At 46.4% G+C, this 26048-nt stretch overlaps 1 protein-coding gene across 3 annotated transcripts in view; it reads right to left on the minus strand.

Moving 5' to 3' along the window:
- Window positions 1-26048, minus strand: part of DNAJC16 (DnaJ heat shock protein family (Hsp40) member C16) — a 41936-nt gene that overhangs the window by 8208 nt on the left and 7680 nt on the right. For all 3 annotated transcript variants that reach the window (XM_029947393.1, XM_029947390.1, XM_029947392.1), the window contains 5 exons: window positions 25705-26041; window positions 16159-16343; window positions 13811-13915; window positions 12948-13106; window positions 609-739 (listed from right to left, as the gene is read on the minus strand). In XM_029947393.1, coding sequence (XP_029803253.1) covers window positions 609-739; window positions 12948-13106; window positions 13811-13837 — 317 coding nt within the window. In that variant the 5' untranslated portion in view covers window positions 13838-13915; window positions 16159-16343; window positions 25705-26041. The remainder of the gene's footprint in view (window positions 1-608; window positions 740-12947; window positions 13107-13810; window positions 13916-16158; window positions 16344-25704; window positions 26042-26048) is intronic.

A 26048-nucleotide genomic window follows, 5' to 3' on the forward strand; every position in this document is an offset into this window, starting at 1 on the left:
TCTCACTTTAAGTCATATTTTGGTTATATTTTCAAATAAGATGAGCAGCACGTTTTCCTTTCGTATCTAGACCCGTTTCACGGTGAACTAGCCCTACATTAAAGCCACTGATTCATTAATCTGAGAGATGTCTACGTAAACATTTCCCTGTATTTCCAGACTTTTTACATACCCTGTACAAACAAGGGTGCCTCAGCCTTCCCACGCCCAGCTAGTTATCTGACCATTTCCTCCGTGTCCCACTCTTCCCTGGGGGCAGCTGCCGCCCCCGGCCCCGCTCCCGGGCCTCCGAAGGCTCGCCCTGCGTGGGCCACGGCACGCTTGTGAGGCGCAGTCCCTTCTCTCGTGTCCATGCTTCTTTAAAGGGACCCAGGCTCTCCCTGACAACTGGCCAAAGTCTATTCGTCCTTCCGGCCGCAGCCAAAAGGCTGCAAATTAGGGAGACCCCTCGGACCTCTGGCCTGGGCTGGCGCCCTGCATTCACAGACCCCACGGCTCACAGAGCGAGCTCTGACGGTCACAGGTAGATGTTTTAATTGCCCAGTAGAATAAAGGGCCGTGGCCTCTCTATCGAAGTGACAGACAGGGACAAAGCCTTGAGTCCTTACTTCCTCTGTCGGTGAGACCGTTTCACGGGGCACAGCTCATGGAACAGCTTCTGGCTGGTGAGCCTGGCTGCCAGCAGATACTTGTTCTGGGTGATGAAGTCATCAATGACCTGTTTCTTCATACCTCGGGCCTGCAGAAAAACCAACCAACAGGGGATTGTTAGTCACTTTCCTCCCTGCAAGTGGGCTTTACTTAGAAGCTTAAAGAAATGCAGCCGACTCGTGAAACTGTAATCGCGCTGCAAGGTGACACCAGATGGCGGCCACGCTGGTGGTAAGGACAGCGACCAGAGGAGCTGGGTCATCATTTTGTACACCTGAAGCTGACATAACATGGTGTGTACACCAACCTCACGAAAAAAAGTATATTGAAAAAAAAAAGAACTGGAAGAAAAATGTGGCCGACCTTGGCTAGCGTGATACAATAAAGAAGACAGATCTGCTGGAGCAAATGAACAAGTGGTAATTCTGTCTCGACCGTGTGGGGCTGGAAGCAGCGATGGAGCTGTGTCAGGTCAAAGGAAAGTCAAGTGCTCTTTCCACTGCAGAGTTTTTGTATGTGTTTTTAAAAAAAATGTTTGTTTATTTTTTGAAAAAGAGATAGTGAAAGAACATGCAAGTGCACAAGTGGGGAAGGGGCAGGGAGACAGAGAATCCCAGGCAGGCTCCATGCTGTCAGGACAGAGCCCGACACGGGGCTTGAGCTCATGAACTGTGAGATCATGAGCTGAGCTGCAATCAAATGTTGGCGGCTCAACACACTGAGCCACCCAGACGTCCCTGTATAAGGTTTTACCCTGGCAGATTTAAAAAGTCATGTTTTTATTTTATTTATTTATTTTTTAGTTTTTTTTTATGTTCTTTATTTATTTTTAAGAGACAGAGAAAGACAGTGGGAACAAGGGAGGGTCAGAGAGAGAGGGAGACACAGAATTCGAAGCAGGCTCCAGGCTCTGAGCTGTAAGCACAGAGCCCAATGCAAGGCTCGAACCCACAAACTGTGAGATCATGACCTGAGCCGCAGCCGGATGCTTAACTGACTGACCCACCCAAGCGCCCCAAAAAGTCATGTTTTTAAAAGATTTTATTTTTTAAGTATGCTCCACACCCAAGATGGGGCTCGAACTCACAACCCCGAGATCAAGAGTCATGTGCTCTACCAAATGAACCAGCCAGGCGTCCCTTAAGAGTTATTTTGATTTCCAGGCAAATGTACTTCCATTTAAGCTTGACAGAAAACCAAATAATTAAAAATAAACTCTATATAGGGAAACCAACTTGACAATAAACTATAAATAAAAAAACAAAAATAAAAAAGCCCTCCAAAGTACCAAAGTTGCTAAGTATAAAAGGCAGGACTACAGAACTGTATGGTGGTCGGGGCGCCTGGGTGGCTCAGTCAGTTAAGCGGCCAACTTCGGCTCAGGTCATGATCTTGCAGTTCGTGGGTTCGAGCCCTGCACTGGGTTCTGTGCTGACAGCTCAGAGACTGGAGTCTGTTTCAGATTCTGTGTCTCCCTCTCTCTCTACCCCTCCCCCACTTATGCTTTGTCTCTGTCTCAAAAATAAACAAACATTTAAAAAAAAAAAGACCTGTATGGTGGTCACTTTCTTTTTACTAATTTTTATGCATTTTGAAGAACTGAAATTATACATACGCAGATTGACCACAATCTAGAAATCCATATAAAATGTCAACTACAAATCCTTGTATTTTAAGAAACACACTTTGAATCACCTACTTAACTAAGAAGAGCATATCAGATATTAAAAAGCTACTCAATTTGAATGACTCACGAAAATACTACTTATACACGCTGGGGTACAGACAAAGTAGCACTTGGAGGGTAATGGTAACATGAATAAAGCAGAAAAGAAATAAACGACCTAAAAGCCTATATCCAGAAGTTGAAAAGAAACAGCAAAAACCATGAAATGAGAAAGAAGGAAATAATGATACTGGAGATCTGTGAAGCAAAACATACATAGAAAAAGCAGCAGAAACAAAGAAGTAACAAAGCCAAAGCTGGCTCTCCGGGAGAAGCTAATAAAGGTGTCAAGTCTCCGGTGAAACCCATCCTGAAGACGAGACAGAAAGCATGAGTGACCATTCTCAAGGAGGATGGGGAGGTGTCACCATCTGTGTTGCAAAAGTTAAAAGAAAGTTATTTGAGGATATAGATGAAATAGAAAACGTTCTAGAAAAATACAGCACTATCTGAAAAAAATAGAAAACTCAGAGTTGTATAACCATTAAAGGAGGTGAACTGGTGGGAGTCAAGGATCTTTCCTTCAACACAAACTCAAAGCCCAGATGGTGTTGCAGATGGCTCCCATTAGACTTTCAAGAGGACAGTCTGGTCCTCCACAAAGACCCTCTGAGAACAGAAAAACGGGAGAACGCGCCCATCTCGCTTCTTGATGCAAAGTCTCACATGGGCCTTGGGAGAAAGAGAAGTCAGAAGTCAACCTCATTTCTGAACACAAATGCAAAAATCCTAAATGAAGAGTCAGCAAAATGAATCCAGCGATATACCGAAAGCATGCTGTAAGTCAAGATCCTGTTGGACTTCTCTGATTAAATCAGATTAGGTTTAACATCAGAAGATGAATTAACGTATTTAGCACATTTTAGAAGATTAAAGAATAAGTAGGAAAAACCAGGATAATCTCAGTGGATGTGGAAAAAACATCTGATAAAAACCAATACCACTCAGGTCGACAATAGACAGAAGGGAACTTCCTTAATCTGACAAGGGTAGCTACAAAATGCTTTCTGCAAACGTCACGCTTTATTGGGGAAATGGAGACAGAGAACAGGATGCCCTCCCCCCAACCCCCAGCACCACATTTCTAGTCTACATCACACCAGAGGTCAGTGTAAAGTAAGAAATGAAATAAGGGTGGAAGAAAAAGGAGTAGAATTCTCATTAATCTTAGATGATAGGATTGTGGATTCAGCAAACCCAAAAGATGGCACAGATGAATTATTTAAATCAGTAAGAAAGTTTTAGCAAGATTGCTGGACACAGAGTCAGTGTTTAAAAATCAATTGTATGGGGGTGCCTGGGTGGCTCAAACGGTTAAGCATCCAACTATGGGTCTCAGCTCAGGTTGTGATCTTATGGTCTGTGGGACTGAGGCCCGAGTCGGGCTCTGTTGGAGCCTGCTTGGGATTCTCTCCCTCCCTCTCTTTCTCTGCCCCCCTCCTGTTCACATGCTGTCTTTCAAAATAAATAATTGTTTAAAAAAGTCAATTTTATTACCTAATACCAGCAAATAGAAAATGTAGTAATGGAGACACCCTTTTCAATAGCATAAAAAACAGGAGGCATCTAGAAGTAAGCTGGGAAAAAAGTACAATCTTTACGGAGAAGATTATAAAAGCTCACGGAGGGACGCTTGATTGGCTCAGTCGGTGGAGGGTGCAACTCTGGATCTTGGGGTTGTAAGTTCGAGCCCCACGTTGGGTGTAAGATTACTTAAAATAAGATTTTTTTTTTAAAAATAAAAGCTTATGGAGACATCTTACTGAACACCTAAACAAAGGGAAACAGATATATATGATGCTCCTGGGTTGGAAGGTTCAATTTTGTCAAGAGACATATTCTCCCCAAACTTATATAAAACTTTTTTTGTTTTGAGAGAAAGAGAGGGTGCATGCTTATGAGCTGGGGAGGGGCAGACAGAAGGGGAGAGAATCCCAGGTAGGCTCTGCGCTGTCGGTGCAGAGCCCCCGCCCCCAGGACTCGATCTCACAAACCATGACATCATGACCTGAGCTGAAATCACGAGTCAGATGCTCAACCAGCTAAGCCACCCAGGCGCCCCTCTCCCCAAACTGATTTAAAGAATCAATACAAAACCAATAAAAATCCCAGCAAGTTTTCTGTTTGTCTGTTTTGGTGGAACTTGACAGAATGTCATGTGTATACAAAATGTGCAAAAGACCCAGAACAGCCGTGGTGCTTTTGAAGACACTTCCCCACCTTCCTAAAATCCAAAAAACAGAGTGGGAGGATTTGCTCTGTGAGATGTCATGACTATTTCCGGATGGCTTCCTGAGTACAAGAGGCAAACTACAAAGGCTTTTGGAAGCTCTGCGGAAGCATTATCTTTACTATCTTGGGTACGGAAAGACGTCTTAAATAGTAGACAGGACGGCTCATACAGCACGATGTTGATACAGTAAAAGTAAGAACAGGTGTTCATCAGCACGACAGCACACAGGAACAGAGTCACAGCATCACTGGTCACAGAACTGAGGAGTGGGACGGTCTAGAGACCCGTCCGCGGCCGACCGTATCCGCTGCAGCCTATTCACGCCAAGACCCACAGACAACACGTGCACACCTCACAAACACCAGCTGACGAGAGCCAGAACACACTCTGCGATGAGTCGAGCTGTGTTAAGTGTCCGGCTACACATCACCAGCAAAACGGGAGACAGTGCAATAGAGAAAACTGGGTAAAAGACACGAGGGGCGTGTCACCAAAGGGGAAATCCTAAGAGTCTACAGTCAGCCTCCTTGTGATTAAGGGAAACGCGAAGCAGAATCACAAGATTATGACTACTTGCTCAGTCAGCTCGGAGAAATGAACTTGAACTGGCGTTGGCAAAGACGCGGAGCACTGGAACTTTCACACGTGACTGGAGGGAATGGAAACTGGTAACATCACACCAGCTAGACACACACAGCCCAGGATCCAGCGAATTTGCAACCAGATGGACCCTAGAGGCAATGGTGCTCACAACTGTGGTCTCAGAGCACCTTTCCGCTTTTTGTTTAAAAGATTTTTTTATGAGGGGGCGCCTGGGTGGCTTAGTCGGTTGGGCGGCCGACTTCAGCTCAGGTCCTATCTCATGGTTTGTGGGTTCGAGCCCCGCATCGGCCTCTGTGCTGGCAGCTAGTGCAGAGCCTGGAGCGTGCTTCAGATTCTGTGTCTCCCTCTCTCTCTGACCCTCCCTTGCTCACGCTGTCTCTCTCTCTGTCTCTCAAAAATAAATAAAAAACATAAAAAAAAATTTTTTTTAAGATTTTTTTTTTTTAATGATGAACGCACGGTGTTCTGTATCACTAAATTCTACTCCTGGAACCAATATTACACTATATGTTAACTAACTAGGATTTAAATAAATATTTGAAAAAAAGAAAAAAAATCTTATTTTTAAAGTAATTTTTATATCCAAGATGGGGGCTCGAACCCACGACTCTGAGATCAAGAGTCACATACTCTACTGACTGAGCCAGCCAGGTGCCCTACCTTTACATTCTTAAGAGCTACTGAGGACCTCAGGGGTGCCTGGGTGGCTCAGTCCATTAAGTGTCTGACTCGGGCTCAGGGCATGATCTCATGGTTTGTGAGTTTGAGCCCCACCTTGGGCTCTGCACTGACAGTTCAGAGCCTGGAGGCTGCTTCGGATTCCGTTTCCATCTCTCTCTGCCCCTCCCCATCTGTGCCCTGTCTCTCTCAAAAATAAATGTTAAAAAAAAATTATTGAGGACTCCAAAGATCTTTTGTTTAATGTGGTCTTTACCTATTAATATTCATTAGATAATTTTAAACATATTTAATAATTCATTAAAAAATAACAAATTCATACATATTAACATAAATATCTTTAAGAGAAAAAAATTCAATTTTTTCCAAAATCAAAAATGTTTAGCCAGAAGAGTAGCACTGCTTTACATTCTGATGATTCTCTCTAATGTCTGGGCTCAGAGAAGAGACAGTCGGGTTCTTCTATCTGCTTCTTTTATAATTTTTTATAAGTTTTTATTTTTTTAAATGTTTTTATTTTTGGGAGAGAGACAGACAGACAAAACATGAGCTGGGGAGGGGCAGAGAGAGAGAGAGAGAGAGAGAGAGAGAGAGAGAGGGAGGGAGAGAAACGCAGAATCTATAGCAGGCTCCAGAGTCTGAGCCATCAGCACAGAGCCCTGACCTGGGGCTCAAACTGATGAACCACGAGATCATGACCTGGGCCAAAGTCAGATGCTCAACCGACTGAGCCACCCAGGCGCCCCTTCTCATTTATGCTTCTGTGTGCAACTCGTGGTGATGTGTTGTTTTGGCTGAAAAATCTAGCCTCATATAGTTACGTAGTTGGAAAAGGGAGGTTTATTTTCATAGTTTTTTTCAGGTACTGTGGATATTCTAGTTTGCTACTACACAAAAATTTGATAGAAAGTAGTTTCTTAATGATTAATTGCTATCTGGATTCAATGAAATTTTTTTTTTTTTTCAGGTAATCTCTATGCCCAATGTGGGGCTTGAACTCACGACTCTGAGATCAAGAGTTGCATGCTCTACCAAATGAACCAGCCAGGTGCTCCTGGAGTCAATGAACTTTTAATACTTTGTTAAATTCATATTTACTGATCACCTTGCACTTAGGAAAAAAAATTTTTTTATATTTGTTTTTGAGACAGAGAGAGGCAGAGCCCAAGTGGGGGAGGGGCAGGGAAAGAATGAGACCCAGAATCCAAAGTAGGCTCCAGGCTCCAAGCTGTCAGCACAGAGCCTGACGCGGAGCTCAAACCCACGAACCACGAGATCATGACCTGAGCCAAAGTTGGACACTTAACTGACTGAGCCACCCAGGCGCCCCTGATCACCTTGCACTTAGAACGGATCTTCTACTGATGTATGATTTTTCAATATCACTTGGAAAATACTGGTTCACTGATCTTCCAAATGCTGATGGATTTTATTATACATATAAAACAAAAGTGCACCACCTTGATGAACCAGCCTTATCATAAAGTTCTGAGAAGTTCATAATGGCCGATACAAAGTTTTCAAAATTCTTTTTCTTGGAAGCCTGAATTTTATCACTGGCAACAAACACCGTCGGTTGTTTCCGTTAAAGTGCTGACTTACTACGTTCAGTCTCTACGAAACGTCTGCCCCAAACCCAAGTTTGAATAACCAACCAGTTATTCCTTCAGGTACAAATAACGTCCTGTTGGGGCACCTGGGTGGCTCAGTTGGTTAAGTGACTTCGGCTCAGATCATGATCTCGCGGTTCTTGAGTTCGAGCCCCACAACGGGCTGGCTGCTGTTAGCCCAGAGCCTGTTTCGGATCCTCTGTCCCCCTCTCTTTCTGCCCCTTCTCCCTCACGTTCTCCAAAATAAATAAATAAATAAATGAATAAATGAATAAATGAATGAATAAATAACTAAATAAATAACTAAATAAATAATAATGTTCTATTAAAAAAGGGGCTAGTTCAGAACTCATGAGTTCATGCTCACTCTCAAGACAACCCACACACTTTGGCATGCAGCAGTGTTTTGTCCCACAGAACATTAAAAATACTCAAGAGACATGTATTCAAGGGTCAACAGATTTATTAATAAAATTGTACTTGTTACTGATTGATCCATCAAGGGTATTACGTGATAAATGAGTGTTGTTTTGGTTTGTTTTGGTTTGTTTCTATGGGGAGTGCTTAGGAGTGAAAACGCGTGCTTCCTGGTGGTCTGGGGCCCAGGCTTTCATGTATGTTCTGGGCGGTACGCTGGGGTGTGCACTGGGTTGTTGTGCCCTGGGTTGTGCCCTGGGAGCTTCACCCACCATTGCTTTCGCACCCGCGGGACAAGTGTCCACACACAAAGGACAAACTCCATCTCTGTATTATGGAGACAGTTTTGAGCTCACAGACTTCCTACCCCCACTCCAGGGTCTGTGGACCTCCTTCTGACAACTGCTGTCCTTAGAGACACCCAGATGGACCGAGATACACGTGGTGGTCATGGCAACACCGGTACTAAAGTCCCGCAATGCCATCAAAAGGAGATGAATCAAGATGTTACCGTGTGGCCGTAAATACCACCCAGCAAATAGACACAAGCTCAGGAGAGCTCACGAGGCCAGTGGTCCTGCTGGCATCACTTACTAAGCGGGCTGCTGCCGGCGGTGCCATATTGATGTCCATGATGAGCATACTGGCCAAGCATCCACTGTGCCAGTAATTTTGTAAATATGTTTGGGCTACAATTTTCCACGAGGGATAAAGAAACCATCTCACGAGTAGAAGCTATTACTGAAATGCAATTCTGGAAGTCCTCAGAGATTGCCCTGGGACTGAGATGATCCTTTCCCTCTACAGCGCCAGCATGTTTTCTTCCTGCCTCTCTCAGCTCCTCTGTCGCCATCGGGCACTCCCTTCTTAATGGCTGGTGGTTGACCACAATTTTGTCCTTGCCCCCCTCTCTCCTTCCCTCACATACTACGACTGGGAGAGGACTCCCCCACAGAGGACTTCGGACTCTAACCACTCACTCCTGGTCTACAGGTCCCTCTCCCCAGCTCACAAAGACCTGCATCCCTACCCCCAACTCTCCGATGGACATCCCCCTTAGATTTCCTGCAGGCGGCTCTCACTCTGTACGTCCACAATTGACTTCGTTACCTTCTTCCGAAACCTGCTCCTCCCCTCACTGTCCACTTGCCCCTGCTGGTTCTGTCGCATGCAATTTCCTTCCCTTATCCCCGGTCTCAAATGCCCTTCCTTTATGTTCATGTCTGACTGACTCACGTATGCTGGTGGATGGAATCGGCCTTCAGGCCTCTTCTCCCTGCCTGGGTTGTCAGGACAAAGATTAACTCTGGATGTCAGAGGTCCTCTGCAGGCAGGCAGTGAAATGTCTACTGCCTAAAGAAATACAGGATTTTACAGAATTCCTCATCTGGCTTCCTTTAGGAGAGGCTGAGTTGAACGTTTCTTTTTTTTTTTTTTAAATGTTTTGTTTATTTTTGTGACAGAGAGAGACAGAGCATGAGTGAAGAAGGGCAGAGAGAGAGGGAGACATAGAATCTGAAGCAGGCTCCAGGCTCTGAGCTGTTAGCACAGAGCCCGATGCGGGGCTTGAACCCACAGACCGTGAGATCGTGACCTGAGCTGAAGTCAGAGGCTTAACCGACTGAGCCACCCAGGCGCCCTGAACGTTTCTTTTGATTAAAAAAAAAAAGATATTTAAGAAATTAAATAATACACATTCATTATAGGGATTTTTAAAAACCCCAATATGAAAATAAACCGTAATTTTACCATCAAGAGGTGTGTTTATTTCCAGTGTTCTCCTATGGGCACGTGCACATATGCACACACGTGTACAGGTGGTTGTAAAATTGAGTGCGCACTGTGTTGAAACTGTGTATATAATTGATGTGTGCGGAGATCTTCTCGTCTCTGTGCTTTACCTGTTACAATTTTCAGTCTTCTACAGACTTCATTTAAATTATTTGGTTTGAGTAATTAATTAACTACTCTGTGTCTTGCCCTGCTCAAAATGAAACTCCGGTCTGAGATGACCATGGAGTCCCCACCTGCTGCCGGGTGAGGCACCTCGGGTGTGCATCCTGCTTGCTCTTTCTGACGTGATGTCAGAATAATTCTCCCATCACTGTTCTTGAACTGCCATTTTGATGGGCTAAATGGCTGTAGAGCAGTCCTTGTTAGGGATGCACCAATAGTTAGCCTACTGCTGGATATTTATATCTACTCCCACCCCCCATAACAACTGTTATGAATGACACTCAACATCTCTGTGCATAAGGTTTGGCTGAATTCCTAGTTCCCGGGGGAAGATTGCTAAAAGGTAATATGATTTTTCCAGGGTCTTTACTCAAATATCGTTTTTTTTTTTAATTTTTAATGATTTTAATTTATTTTTGAGAGAGAAACAGCATGAGCAGGGGAGGTTTAGAGAAAGAAGGAGTCACAGGATCTGAAGACAGGCTCCAGGCTCTGAGCTAGCAGTCAGCACAGAGCCTGACATGGGGCTCAAACCCATGAATCGTGAGATCGTGACCAGAGCCGAAGTTGGACGCTTAACCGACTGAGCCACCCAGGTGCCTCCTCTTCCCCCCCTTTTTTTTTTTAACATTTTAGAAAATGTTAATTTAGAGAGAGACAGAGAGATAGCGTGCAAGTTTGGGAGGGTCAGAGAGAGAGGGAGACACAGAATTGGAAGCAGGCTCCAGGCTCTGAGCTCTCAGCGCAGAGCCCGATGCGGGGCTTGAACCCACAGACCGCGAGATCATGCCCTGAGCTGAAGTCAGTCGAGCCCCCCAGGCGCCCTAAGCATCGTCCTAATGAGGCCCTTCTTGGCCTCTCTGCCTTAGAACATGCGGCTCTGCTCTGACGTTCCACATTCCCCTTTGCTGCTGTTTTTCTCCCTGGCACTGGTCCCCATATGACGTGTCACCATGGAGTACTTATGCCAACCATCTGCTGTCCCCAGAGAGCACAGAACAGACCCCAGGACAGGGAAGTCAGGGGGTTTTGTTCAGGGCTCGGTCCATGCAGGGCAGGGTCTGGCCTATGCCGGGTACTCACGAGTAGTGTTTTCCTGAATGAATCTAGATTACTGCCCAACTGCTTTTCCGAAAACTTCTGAAGTTTCCTCCAGCGAGCAAAACAAAAGAGCGTCTGTTTCTCTACACCCTCAACACTACTGAGTATTTTCGATTTGAAAATCCTTAACGATGTAACGGGAGAAGAAGAACGTGTTAAACTGGGTTTCCTTGATTAGTGAGATCAATTTTTTTTTGTTTTATTTATTTTGATACTGAGAGAGCCAGAGCATCAGTGGGGGAGGGGCAGAGAGAGAGGGAGACACGGAACTCAAAGCAGGCTCCAGGCTCTGAGCCGCCAGCACAGAGCCCGACGCGGGACTCGAACCCACGAACGTGAGATCTGACCTGAGCCGAAGCCGGAGGCTTAACCGACTGAGCCACCATAGATCTAATTTTTAAAAGGGCTTTTCAGTCACTGGAATCTCTTCTCAGAATTTTGTTCATATTCCCAGCTCATTCTTCTTGGGAAGTTTTACTAAACATTTTTTTTTTATTGAGGTGAAATTCACATCACATGAAATTAGCTATTTTTAAATGTACAATCCAGCAGCATTTTGTACATTCACAGTGTTATGTAACAATCACCTCTCCCTAGTCCCACACATTTCCATCACCCACAAAACCAACTCTGCACCCACGAAGGGGTCACTTTCGGGAAGTTTTGTGTTGATCTCTTTGATTAGAAGAAGCTCATGAGAAATGAGAGATAGCAATCTTCTTTAGATTAGTTGTAAATATTTCTCTCAATTTAACTTAAAAATTTTATTTTTTTAAAATTTTTTAATGTCTTTTATTTATTTTTGAGAGATAGAGAGAGACAGCGTGAGCAGGGGAGGGAGACACAGAATCTGAAGCAGGCTCCAGGCTCTGAGCTAGCTGTCAGCACAGAGCCTGACACGGGGCTCGAACCCAGGAACCATGAGATCTGACCTGAGCCAAAGCTGGACGCTTAACCGACTAAGCCACCGACTGAGCCACCCAGGTGCCCCCTTAAAAATTTTGAAGTATTTATGTACAAATTTAAAACTTATAATCAAGTTAAGATCTTCCAACAAGATTTTTGGCCCTTCTTTATCTTAAGATAAATATTCATGTATATGGTCTCCAAGTTAGTTTATGGCTTTTTAAATTCCTTTTTATTATTGTTTTACATTTAACTTTTGAATTTATTTTGTAACTTATTTTTTTATTTAAAAAATTTTTAAATTTTTATTTATTTTTTAATTTAATAGTTTATTGTCTGTAACTTATTTTAGAAGAACATTATTGATTTTCTGACAGGAGCACTTTAGAGGTAAAAGATGAATACTGCTTCTTAGTTTACTTTTATGGCAAAATACGCATAATGTAAAAGTGACCGTTGTAGCCATTTCCAAGGGCACAGTTCTGTGACATTAAGTATAGTCACACCGTTGGGGGCGCCTGGGGGGCTCAGTCGGTTAACCGTCTGGCTTCGGCTCAGGTTATGGTCTCACTGTTCGTGGGGTCGAGCCCCACGTCCGGCTCTGTGCTGACCCCTAGCTCAGAGCCTGAAGCCTGCTTCAGATTCTGTGTCTCCCTCTCTCTCTGACCCTCCCCTTCTCGCGCTGTCTCTCTCTGTCTCTCAAAAATAAATAAAAACATAAAAAAAAAGTACAGTCACACGATTGTGCAGCCGTGCCGAGAACCGTCCACAGCAGAACCTTTTCTTTTCCAAACTGGAAGTGTACCCATTAAACACTCACTCCCTGAATCTTCCTGCCCAGGCCCTGGTGTTACCATCACTCTATTTCTGCTGAAAGATTATTTTCTTGAGCAAGATAGTACCAAATCAGGTGAAAAACAGACTCACTGTTAAATTCTGTGCCACTGAAGGAAGAAATTAAAAATGAATTTCTCCTCTTCCCTTGCCCTGTTCATTTTTGCTGTTTATTTATAAAGGCCCGAGATAAAACACGAGGACAAGCTCGAAACGGGGGACTCTCACGTACCTGGATGACGTCTGCAGGCTTGCTGATGTGTTCTTTAAAGATCAAGACGGTGGGGGCGTAGGCATTGACATTGTACTGCCGCGTCACCTCTTCGGCCCCTCTGAGGCCGACGTGCACGTATCCAAATGACAAGTAATCTTTGTGTGCAAAAGCAGTCAACTGTTAGGGTGTGACAGAGAGGAAGAAGTTGAGTTGATGGCACAGAATCACACACACCAGGTGTGACTCGTTCACACCAGCGGGTGACAGATGCTAGCCTGGATAGCCCCACGCAGGCTGCTAGCCCCCGGTGCGCTCGGAGGGATTCTATGGTGTTCCACGCATGCCAACTGCACCCACAAAGCTAAGCAACAGTGATGTGTGTGTGTGTGTACACATAGAGGAAAGTACTCATTTTACTGAGATCTACACTGGGTCGGAATTACCTCAACCCCAACAGATGGCAGCGAGCCTGCCAAAGGTTAAGCGGGACCCCCTTCCTCCCCATGTCACGTCTCAGTGCCAACCAGAGGTGTGCCTGAAGCGCGGTACCACAGGGTAACATTCAGGGGGCGGGTCTGGAGTCAGACACTTCAAGGGAATCACACAGTCCCCACGGGGGCCGGTTATACAACCTAAGCTCTGGCATCTCGGTCTATAGGACAGGGAAGGTGTCCGTATCCCTGGGCTCTTCTGAAGACTAGCTACTGTTACTGCACCTGGCGCGGTAACGGCATCACAGGTGCTCAGTGGATGGTGGTTAACGGAAATTTCTGGTTTTTATGAACATTTCTTTTTGGATCCACTCTTACGGAAAAGGCAAGTGGATTCCAAGTTCACTGCACCAAAAAAAGCGCAAACGCCCTCCCCGGCACGTGAAATACCTTGTACGGCAGCGGTGCGACGGGCATTTGGTCGAACAGAAGGACGTGGGGCTTATTGTCCTGCTGCCAGCCAGACAGGAACTGGACGTAATTTTTATTCGTAACCTTGAGTGGAAAAGAGGATGTCAGTTTCAGTGTTCAGATCCTAACAGTGGCATTATAATGCAGTCAGGAGATCATTAAACAAAATCACGTATGTGTAAAAGATTGCTTTAAAAAATAAAAAAAAATGCAGACGATGAATCGTTCGTCTTCCTTTGCCTAAAACGCTTTAGAAGAACAGAGTTAGGGGTTTCGTATTTTCATGTGTCCAGCTCTGACAGACTGAAATCACATCTTTTCTGAAACAGTTACGGAGCACATTACGAAAAAAAGTGAACTTTCGAATCACAGACTGTGCTTCGTAATCTATGAACCTGCGACGGGAGAGGGAAGGCAATGATTGCTCTTTTAAAATGGCTTAAAAAAAACCAGTGGGCCCACTCGGTCTACAGGTCACAGGATTTCATTCATTATCGTCTGATTTACTACTTCTGTGCTTCCCTGTTTATGCCTTAAATAATCTGAGAGAATTAAAAAAATGAATAAATGAAAATCATAGCTAGAAACTTTTCATGGTTAAAAAAGGCTTATCTTCCCATCCTGCTTCCCGAATGATCTGTGGTAAGCCTCAGTCTGGCCATCTCGGCCCCCGCTTGGCCCCCTTGAATGGCGCCAGCCCAAGCCCAAGCTCCTCAAGGGGGTGGCCAGGCCCTCAGGGGCCCTCTATCTGGTCCTGTCCCGCTCACTAGTGACTGCTTCCTCCAGAGCACGCTGTAGCACGTCCCAGACCTCCTCGGGCCCGGAACTCAGCCCCAACCACCTCTCCTCCCCTGGCAAGCTCGGGCCGTTTCTGCCGGGAAGCCATTCCCAGCTCTCGGGGACAGGCCCTTAGCGTATCAGAGGGACATAATCACCCGCCAGACCTGGAGCTCTTTGGAAAATGTCCACTTACAGTGCCTGGCACAGAACAGGTATTTCATAAACGTTTGAGGACCCACTCAAAAAGCTGTGATTGTTCTGGGAGCCTACCATGCTCTCTGACAACTTCCTTTCAAGCTAACTCCAACAAGTACTTGCTCATGGATAATGGTGCTGGTGGGGCAGTCTATGAATAGCTCACGTGGAAACAGGATGCATATGTTGGTATGTTCACTGTCCCAAGTATATAAAGGAATGAATCACGTAGAGCAAACGAGAATCCTGTTCTTGGGGCGCCTGGGTGGCTCAGTCAGTTAAGCGTCCGACTTCAGCTCAGGTCACGATCTCATGGTTTGTGAGTTCGAGCCCTGCATTGGGCTCACTACTGTCAGTGCAGAGCCCGCTTTGGATCCTCTGTTCCCCTCTCTTGCTCACACTCTTCCTCTCTCAAAAATAAATAAAATATTAAAAATGATACGTAAACTTGGGGGCGCCTGGGTGACACAGCTGGTTAAGCATCTGACTTCGGCTCAGGTCGTGATATTACGGTTCGTGGGTATGAGCCCCGTGTCGGGCTCTGTGCTGACAGCTCAGAGCCTGGAGACTGCTTCGGATTCTGTGTTTCCCTCTCTCTCTGCCTTTCCTCAGCTCCTGTTCTCTGTCTCTCTCCCTCTCAAAAAATAAGTAGACATTAAAAAATTTTTTTAAATATACAAACTTAAAACATTAAAATCCTGTTCTAGTTCTTTTGATCCCTAACCTAAGATACGGGGGGGAAAGAATGCTTGAGTATAAAAATAGTAAACCAGTATGAACGCTTTGTGCCTGGCTTCTTTAGCTCAACCTTTTGTTTGTGAAATTATTCATATTGTTGGATTCCTCTAAGTTCTGAAAGTTCCAACAAAACGACTTGATTTTGTGGAATCGCATGTATTCCACAGATGTGATCGTTAACTACGTAACGAAACGTAAGGTGCCCCCTTAGCGCAGCAGGCAGCGTGTCGGTCTCACGTGACCAAATCTAATTCAATCTGAATACTTTCATCGGACAAATACCTTCAAATGAACACATGCACGAGTCGGAAAGAAATCCTTCATCCTGGGTTGTGATCTGATTGTTGTTGACAAAAGGAGACTCCCTGTCGTTCTCACTACCGCGGAAATGTGCACAGTGGTAGCTAACAGGGAGGAAATCCTTCAGTCTTTCTACTTTGTCTCAATTTTCAGTCTCCTACAGACTTCACAGAAATGACCTCGGTCGAGTGGTTAATAACTGATCAGGATACGGCTCGCCCTGCTCGAAACGGACCTCAGGTCTGCGAGGCCTGTGGACAGAGTTCAGACCCGACCCGGGGACCTCGTAAAGGTCTTCTCCGCCAGGTACTTACTTTCTCCACCAGGTTCCCTGGAAGAAGACTCTCTACAAACTGCCGCAGGTTCTCGCGGACGACTGCGTTATGGAAGAAGGAGACTTTCCCGTTTAGGACCCCCAGGATGGAGGGGGTGCTGTGCGCTCCCAGGTGACGGGCCAGGCGCCGCTCGTACCCAGCGTGAACCACGCCGATTCCCACACCTGGAAAGTAGGGAAGACCCGCATGAAGCCGTTTACGCCCCGTGGTAGGCGAAGAAAGGCTGGGGACTCCCTGGCGTCCAACGGACATCCATCCTGACCTAGCAGGGAGGAGCTCTCTCCTAACACGTTGTCTGGCACTGTCTCCACTGCTGATATTCCCAATCGGTTCAGCTTTTCTGCAGAATAATCCGGCAGGATTTAAGAGCTACAAGTCTTTCTTTTAGTCTCCTATTTCGAATTCTGGGAGTAGACCAGGAGAAGATACTTCAGAAGAAAAGAAAGCCATCTGCTCACAGGAAGCACAAAGGAAAGAACCTGCCGGCGGTCTGAGGGTTGGACAACTCAGGGATGATGGGAAAAGGCAACTATGATTTATCCACAGAAGTCGCGGTCTCCTTGCTCTTCAGAGCAAGTCTCCCTGGCATATAAATTACTTTGTAGAGATGTTAGGAAGTGCACATTCTCAAAAACTGAAAGAAATTTAGTTAAAATCACCCAGAAGCCTAATCCCATATATCTACTGGTACTATTTTGGTATCTAGCTGTGCCTTTTCTTGCCCAAACACGTGTGTGGACACACACATCTACACATAAAATAGAACAGGAACATCTGACACTCGTTTCACTGAAGAGCTGAATAATTTTCCTTGTTCCTTCATTCAACCGATGGCATTTGGAGAGCCAGTTCCTCTGCTAAACGCGAGAGGTGCAGGAAGTATTAATAGCCAGCAAAGACAAGCATCTTCTCTTGGATGCTCAACAGACTTCTCAAGCTTAACATTTCCCCAACCCGGCTCCTGATCTCCTCCCCCGGCCTGCCCCACGCAGGCCCCTCCCCGGTCACGATGGCACCCCTTCCTTCCTGTTGCTTGGATGGAATATGGGAGCCATCTTCCACCTCTTGCCTCTCACACCCCACGTCCAATCTGTCGGCAAGTCCTGTTGGTTTTGTTTTCAAAATATACCAGGAATCTGACTGCTTTTCTCCATGTTCTTTAGACTCTCGTCTCTGAGACCTCATCTCTCCTCCCCAGTGGCTGCAATCCCCTCCTAATGGTCTCGTTTCTCCTGGTCCCTCTGCGGTCCATCGTCAACTTCTCTTCTAACACACACACGTGCATCAGGGCACTCCTATGCCCAAACCCTGCAGAGACTGCCCATTTCTCTCAGAATAAAAGCCCACCTTCACAAAGGCCAACAAGACCCTCTGGGATTTGGTTCCTGGTTCCCTTCTGACCTCCTCCTCCTCCTCACTCACCTCCCTCCAGCACCCAGCACCTCTTCCTTAAACACTGACATGTTTCTGCCTCGGGGCCTTGGCACTGGCTCCTCCTTCTGCCGGAGTGTGCACTCCCCACATCTGCGCAGCTGACTCCTTCGCCAGCTGCAAGTCCCTCTCAACGAGGCCCCTTGGCTACCATGTCTGAAACAACACTCCCCACTCTTGGGATCCCCTCAACCTGCGCACTGTCCCATCTTCTAACACATCACACGCTTTCCTTTCTCTGTTGGTTGTGTGTTTTTTGTCTGTCCCTGCGAGGAGGTAAGGCGGCAGCCTGGTTCGGGTCCCTGGTGCACCCTAAGCGCCAGATCAGGGCACGGCACACAGCAGGAGCTGCTGGCTGAAGCTGGGCCACCAATGTCGTTGGTTTTATTTTTTTTAACTTTTTAAAATTTTTAAGTAGCCTCCATGTCCAGTGTGGAGCCCAAGGTGGGGCTTGAACTCACTGACACTTAGATTAAGACCTGAGCTGAGATCAAGAGTCGGACGCTTAACCAACTCAGCCACGTAGGCTCCCCCACCCCCATCCATCTGTTTGATTTCTGAAATAGCTTTTGGCTTTCACTATTACAGGGACTATTCTGATGGGCATCCTTGTGTGTCTTTGTGTACATATCTTTCTGCACTTGTGTGATTTCTTAATTGAATTCCAAAAATGGAATTGCTAGTTAAACAGCAGGGATCACAAGCTTAATACGTTAAAATTGCTGAACAGACCGAACAAATCTATTTGCAGGCTGCCTGACTCTGACCCTTGGAGAATCTCAAGGACAGGAAAGGAGGAACCTGAAACATCACATGGTCCGCCCCTCATCGTACAGACGAAGTGAGCTGCGGACAGCACTGCAGAGCAAGAATCCAAACCGGATGCTCTAGAGCCAAGTCTAGCACATGACGTCACACTACAGACATTACAAGTATCTATGGCATAATGTCAGTGCACACGGAAGTGCATGTGAGAATTGTGTGAGAAGCAAGAGCAAGAAGACAGCAGTCACATGCACCGAGAGGTTTGGTTTTCTGTAAATTCAGAAGTGACATCTCCTAGGGAGGTCAAGCGGCCACACCGCAGAGGCCCAAGGGCGGAATGGCCGCATCCTGAACCCTTTGTAAGTCAGGAGGCATGCCTAGAGCTTTATAGACATTTTCACTTTCATACAAATATCCTGAGTGGCCAGTGTGGTTACCTTCATGGCTGAGGACAGCAGTGCCTGGAGAGGCTGAGGACAACGGACCTGGCATTACCGTTCACGTGTAGTGGAACCAGGACTTGGACCCAGGCCTGGCTCTTGGCTGGCTCGGAACAATGACCTCTTCTGTCCTAGGTTCTGAATACCAGCGGATCAATTTCTTAGAGACGACTCACCCTAAACGATGTTATATAGACCAGAGGCCAATTTATTATACAATCCCGGGCAGTATGCCCGGGTGCCTGCACCACTCTGGGTGTCCTCTACGGGGTTTCTGGACACACGGGGACCACAATTAGCAATCTGAAAGGTGGCTGGTGGGTCTGGAGTCAGGATGAGGGACGCGGGCAGGCCTGGGGAGCAAAGAGAAACTGAAAAGATCTTTCAAGTTTGCCGTTCACTCCGCTCTTCCCCCAGGTGCCCCTGAAGCTCACGGTCACACCCCTGTGGGCTGCCTCCTCAGCAAGGCCTGCCCCGTCTGCCAATTCCAGCCTGCCACCTCGCCCTGCCCTTCTCTAGCACCTGCGCTGCTCCACATGCTCTTGCTCTCTGGTCAGATCCAGATTCAAGGCCCAGCTCTGCCCCCCATCAGCTGTGTAACTTAAGGCAAGTCATGTAAGCCCCGTCCTGGTTTCCTCATTTGTAAAAGGGAGAGAAGCTGTTTTGTCGGGACTAAATGACACAATGAAAAATTACCTAATTCAGAGCCTTGAACACAGTGGATCCCTAATGAACTACAATTGCTGTTCTGAAGTATCATCCCATCCAGACCGTGGGAGCCCGACACGGTCTCTGTGGGGGCGTGATTTTTGCCTGGAGGAGGAGGTCTCCTCCTGCAAAGTGCGATGAACACATCAGACCCTCACTCTCGATGCCGTCCTTCCCCACCTTTCCCACAGTCCTACCAATACTGCTTTCTTCCCAGTCAGAACAGAATGTAAGTGAGTAGCTTTCGTTTCTTTTACTTAAATTACCATTGAGTCTTTACATCAATCGCCTTCATTAAATATAAGTGTTTTTGGGGCCCCTCGGTAGATGGGTCAGTTAAGTATCTGACTCTTGGTTTCGGCTCAGGTCATGATCTCACGGTTCATGAGCTGGAGCCCTGGGTGGGCCGGGCTCTGGGCTGACAGTGCAGAGCCTGCTTGGGATTCTCTCTCCGACCTTCCCCTGCTCATGCTCTCTTTTTCTCTCTCTCTCCCCCTCAAAATAAATAAATGAACGTTTTAAAAAAATGTGTTTCCAGATCTAAAAAGGGTATTTTCTTGGATCATTTCTATAAAGGACCTCAATTCTTACCATCATAATCCCATTTCTAAATTCAGGAGGAATGTTACATCTCTCCTATAGATTAACTAGCACAAGGATTAGAAGAGAATAAAGATGGTAAATATCTGGTGTTTCAATTCATGGTATTTTTCCTCCTGGAAAGATATTTAGTAAGAATTCAGATCTAGCCCTTCCACCTCCCCACCCAAGCCGGGAAGGAAGGGTACGAGAAGCCGGCAGGGCTGTTACCTCACCGAGACTCAAGCTGGGAAATGACCAGTGACTTAGGGTCTGAGTCACAGTGAACAACACGGTCTCCATTGTCTCCTCTGCCTTTGGATTTTCTAGACTTCAAAGTTCAGGGTCCATAAAGCAAGATCAGCTAGGCCAACAGCAAGTAAAACTACCCGTGTGTTCTTGTCTTGATTCAGCACAGCTTGGCGAGATGACGGACGGGTATGCCCCAAACCCAAACAAACATGAATAGCGAATTGAAAAGAAAGGCAAAGCAGATGTGACCTCTTTCAGAAACATTATTTGACTTTGATATGGACTGATGTTTCTGGCTAGTTTGCAGATCTTGGGTAATTAAAAACACTAACATTTTTAGGGGTGCCTGGGTGGCTCAGTCGGTTAAGCGTCCGGCTTCAGCTCAGGTCATAATCTTACGGTTCAGGGGTTTGAGCCCCGTGTCTGGCTCTGTGCTGACAGCTCAGAGCCTGGAGCCTGCTTCAGATTCTGTCTCCCTCTCTCTCTGACCCTCCCCTGCTCCCTGCACACACTGTCTCTCTCTCTCAAAAATAAGTAAAAAAAAAAAAAAAATTTAAAAAACCACTAACATTTTCTTCTCTGAGGTTGTAGGAAGTCTTCTTTTTGTACAGTACAAAACATGTCTGTGTCACACCTATTTCAGGTACCAATTGTACCTTTCATCATATGATCCTAAATATGTATTCCATCTTTTAGGGCAATGCTTTCTCTTTCTCCTCTATGGCATACACAAGTTCATTTTTATTTCAAGTTTTCGTATGTCTTCAGGAACGGTGCGGAACCAACTGGAGGAACAGGCCCCTGCCAATCTGAGTGAACACAAGCCCATTGATAAAGTAATTGCTAAGAAGCAAATAATGTGAAATGGAACAAAATCAAGGACATGGAACTAAAGCTGGGTTTTTTTAAAACCAATGTTTAGATAGATCCTTTTCCTAGACAGAATAAAACTTGTTACATACTTAGCATTCTTTAAAAGAGAGGAATCATTCATTCATTCATTCTTTTAACATGAGAAACCACGGTGAAGAATTTCTGCAGGATTGTCCAAATTGGGTTGCCCTAAAATGATATTTGATTTCAAGACCCTTAACCTCCCTGCCACCCTGCCAGCCCTGTCTGTGCCTCCCCCGGGGGGCGCTCAGTGCGCTGTGATAATTCCCGAGTGTCTCCCATTTGGGTCTGCGGGTGCGAAGACCACGTTTTACGTATTTCTGAAGCCGCGCAGCACGGCAGGTAAAAGCGGCCCCTGGAGTTGAGCTCCTGGGTCCATATCCCAACACTGCCACTTATGGATAGTGTGACCTTGATCAGTTCTTTAGCCTTCCTGGGCTTCAGTTTCCTCATCTGGAAAATGGGGCTAAGAGTAGTCTCTCCTTCACCGAGTTGCTCTGGGGATAAAGATAATCCCTACAAAGCACCTAATATGCTGCAAAACAACTAAAAGGCTCAGTGAAAACCATTTAATAGTGTCTAACATGGCACTTGGCTCATCAAGAAGGTCTGAAACGAGAACGAGAATTCCCCCTCATTCTCTCACTCCTGTGCTGTTATTCCGACTCGCAAACGTAATTCTGTACTTGGCAAATGTCAAGTGTGAATTCTCAGGGTACCTGTTTTCTCTTCAACTAGACAGTCAGCCCCTTAAGCTCAGGGGTAGTGCTGACTGCCTCCGACCCTCCTCCTCGGCATAGCTGTCCATGAACGTTGGCTGCTTTTGCACACTAGTTGCTGTCACACTGCGCAGCGAGGGCTTCCGCCTGAAGAGGCCACAGCACTTCTCCCAGGGGCGGAACTGCTCTATGGCGGTCACTTGTGGCAAAGTCAGGCCTTGGACGGTATTCTGACATAAGGTCCCAGCTTCCCCAGACCACTCAGCTGATCTTCCTCTTGGCTCAGAATAGAGAATTTTCGGCATTATCTGTCTCAGAGGGTAGCGCTGCCTCATCCAGACAGGGAAAGGGCCATGGACCTCACGGGACTGCCCAACCTACCCAGCTGTAAGCCAGCGGGGCTTGTCGGGAATCTGCGACTAATCCGAATGTTACAAAGGGGAAAATGGTTTACAGACCAAACTCATCTAATACATTTAGGCCAAACCTGTATTCCAGGGAACTTGGAGGGGGTGCAGTGGGGGGGATGGATTGAGCCCTCAGTAAATTTACTTCTATGGATCTAAATTCAGCTTCTCCCATCCCTGTCGTGGAATCTTGCCTTACTCCAATTATACAGCACAACAGCCCAAAAGAGCGGCAGGATCTTCAGTCATCACAGATTTGAGGACATTAGAAGGCAGGATGGCATGGTGCGCAATGCACGGATCAGAGGGCCAGACTACCTGGGTTCAAACCCCGGCTCTGCTCTGCCAAACACCAACTGTGAGACCCTGACGAGGTACCAAACATGACCTGAGTGTCTGAAGAAGATGGGTGACAAAACGGCGCCTGCTTCGAATGGCCGACGTTTGATAGGAGTTGATTCTTACAGTAGAGCTTGGCGTGTGGTAAATTATCAATAAACATAAGCTCAGACTGTAATTTTCATGTCATCACGCACGATACGTCCAAACAGTAGTTACGATTTAGAGCCACTCAAATCCAGCTTTCCCGGCCGGTCCAGGGGCTCCCGTCAGAAAGCAGAGTCAGTCCTGACCCCCTCTCGCCCTTTATCCTCATTCCTCCCATTCAGATGGTCTCCAGGAGCCAGGTCCCTCCAGACTTCCATGATCCTCCCTCTCAAATATCTTACACTTGTCCACCTCTCTCTACTCCCACTGTCCCAGGCTGGGCCATGGTGGCTGTCCTGCTGGGGCCGGTGACCTCTCCCGGGTTCTCTTCTTTCTTTCTTCAATCTGTCCTTCTCGTGGCTCGAACAGCTTTCCAAAGCTCTATGTGACAGCTTTTCTTGGCTTTATTACATACTGTAAAATAAAGTCCATTTTCTTTCTTTTTTTCTTAAAGTAGGCTCCACACTCAGCCTGGAGCCCAACACAGGGTGTGAACTCACGACCTTGCGATCAAGACCTGAGTTGAGATCAAGAGTTGGGCATTTATGGGGCGCCTGGGTGGCTCAGTCGGTTAAGCGTCCGGCTTTGGCTCAGGTCATGATCTCACAGTTCGTGGGTCCGAGCCCTGCGTCAGGCTCTGTGCCGACAGCTAGCTCAGAGCCTGGAGCTTATTTTTATATCCTGTGACTCCTTCTCTCTCTGACTCTCCCCTGCTCATGCTGTCTCTCTCTCTCAAAAATAAATAAAAACATTTAAAAAATCTAGAAAAAAATGAGTTGGACGTTTAACCGACTGAGCCACCCAGGCGCCCCCGAAGTCCACTTTTTGAGCCTGACTTGAAGGCTCCTTACTACCTGGTCCCAGCAAACTCTTCCTCCTTCCTCCCCTCACCTACACCCAGGGTGACACCCTACGACCAGCTCTTCTGTGGACACTCTTTGTTTCCCTACCTGTAATGTTACTTCTTGGTTTCCTGCCCAGCCAACTTCTAATTACCTTCAAGACTTAGCTAAACATAAGTCAAAAGTCAGTGCCTGGGAGTCAGTGAGTTGAAGAAAGTAGACTAACGTAGTTGAGAATGATTTTTAAAAATTTATAAAACGGGTGCTTTAAAACTTTTTTTCTTTGGTAAACCAGAAAGCCTGGTTGATCATAAATTCCCTAAGGCTCCCTTGATGCTTGCGTTTGATACACGTCAGGCACTTAGTATAATTTCTTTTCATTTAATCTTCTTAACGACCCTATTGGTTTGACATGATCACATCCACTCTGGAGACGAAGAGACCTGGGTTAGCGAATTTGTCCAAGGACAACTAGACAGTAAGTGACAGAGCCGAGAGCCGAACACGGGCCTGACTCCGAAGCCCAGGGCTGCAGCACAGCCAACCGGCCTCAGTGTTTCGCTACCTCACGTCGTGTGTGTTTGCCTGACGTGTTTAAAACGTAATGTCGGCTCTGATCTGACTTTGGGGCAGACGCGTTACCACCCTGACTGACGCAGTGACTTGCGATCCGCTACTGGGTCTGAACGTCAGCTCCTGGTTCGACACTTGTCAGCACACCAGGTGCCGTGGCAAAAAATGCAATCATGCCTTCCTGCCAAACAGGCTGTTCGATCAGGGGCGTCTGGCTGAGGCCAGCCTCTCATTCGCTCATCAAGCACCACTGGCAAGCACCTGCTGCCTGCCCGCCACACGCAGGACACTGTGTTACACTCATTTCCTTGTCTTCCTCCAAGAACTTCTTTATTCGGTCTCAGGAAAGCATTTCGGCAAATCTGAGTGCTTCCAAACAACTGGCTGACAATTTCTGCGTTAGCATAAACGAGCTGATGGCTTTCAGTGGCACGTTCTCTCCAGAGAAATCAGGCCCTATGATTGAGTTGGGCCTTTTTCTAGTTATTCAAGAATAGGTCTGCTAATGCCTATGAAACAACACACACACGATTCAGTAATCCCAACTTTTACGAGTTATTAAAATAAATACCCTGTCTGGATCACTGACATTTCCTGGCACTAAGTGGCAACTATGAACATGGAAAGGTGCTCGAGAGTGGGCATCCATAACCATTAGAGCGTTACGGAGTGAACTGCGTCTCTTGCCAGAACCCGTATGTTGGAGTCCTAAGCCCCCAGCACTTCGGTATGTGACTGCATTCAGAGACAGGACCTTCAAGGAAGTAATTAAGTTAAAACTAGCTCATTAAAGTGGGCCCTAACCCAGTATGATTGGTGTCCTTATAAGAAGAGATTAGGACACAGAGAGAGAGAGAGAGAGAGAGAGAGAGAGAGAGACAGACAGACAGACAGACAGACCAGAAATGTGCACACACAGGCACAACCATGTGAACATGCAGGGAGAGAATGGCCGTCTGCCAGCCAAGGAGAGAGGCCTCAGAGAAAACCAAACCTGCCCACATCTTGACCTTAGACTTCTAACCTTGAGAACTGCAAGAAAATAAATTTCCGTTGTTTCGGTGCTATTTTGTTATGGCGGCTCTAGCAAATTAAACCAAAGAACGAAATCACACGTAGCGGGAAGAATAACCTGTGAATCCCACCGGCATCCAAACTGATGCCCAGCCAGTAGTTTTAAAGTTTTTCCTATATATTAGGCGCCCACCTAGGCGTTAGGAGACTCTATGGGTAAGGCTGCAGATTAGTAAATGCAAAACAAAGTGGCTGATACAGTCCCCCTCTGTGAAAAGGTGTCCTTGGAAGACACCAGTCACCATGAACTTGGGAGAGAAATCTGAGCCTCTTTTCCCCGGTAGCCCATACAACTCAAGAGAGCAAGGTTACCTTCTCCCACACAGACATCTCCCAGCAAACAGAATGATCTTACCCAATGCTTCCAGTTCCTGAACCACTTCCTTCCAGACGGGCTCGATGTGGATGCAGCTGAAGCACCAGTCTGAGGTGACCTTGAGGAGGTAGGGCTTCCTGAAGCTATCTGGGACCACCTCGTTCACGTAATGTGAAAAATGCAGCAAGTACTTTTCATCGACGGAGTCCCGCCGCTCCGAATTAAAGGGGAAGTGAAAAAACGATTCGTCAAAGTAGAAATTCTCGTGGAAATGGCGGAAGCGATACTCTCGCTGCTGCTGCTTCTGGTAGCCTTGGTTCTCGCCGGCATCTCCGTAGTGATCATAATTTGATCTCTTTTCCTCATTGGAAAGGATCTATAGG

The sequence above is a fragment of the Suricata suricatta genome, chromosome 8, assembly GCF_006229205.1.
Source record: "Suricata suricatta isolate VVHF042 chromosome 8, meerkat_22Aug2017_6uvM2_HiC, whole genome shotgun sequence".
Lineage (NCBI taxonomy): Eukaryota > Metazoa > Chordata > Mammalia > Carnivora > Herpestidae > Suricata > Suricata suricatta.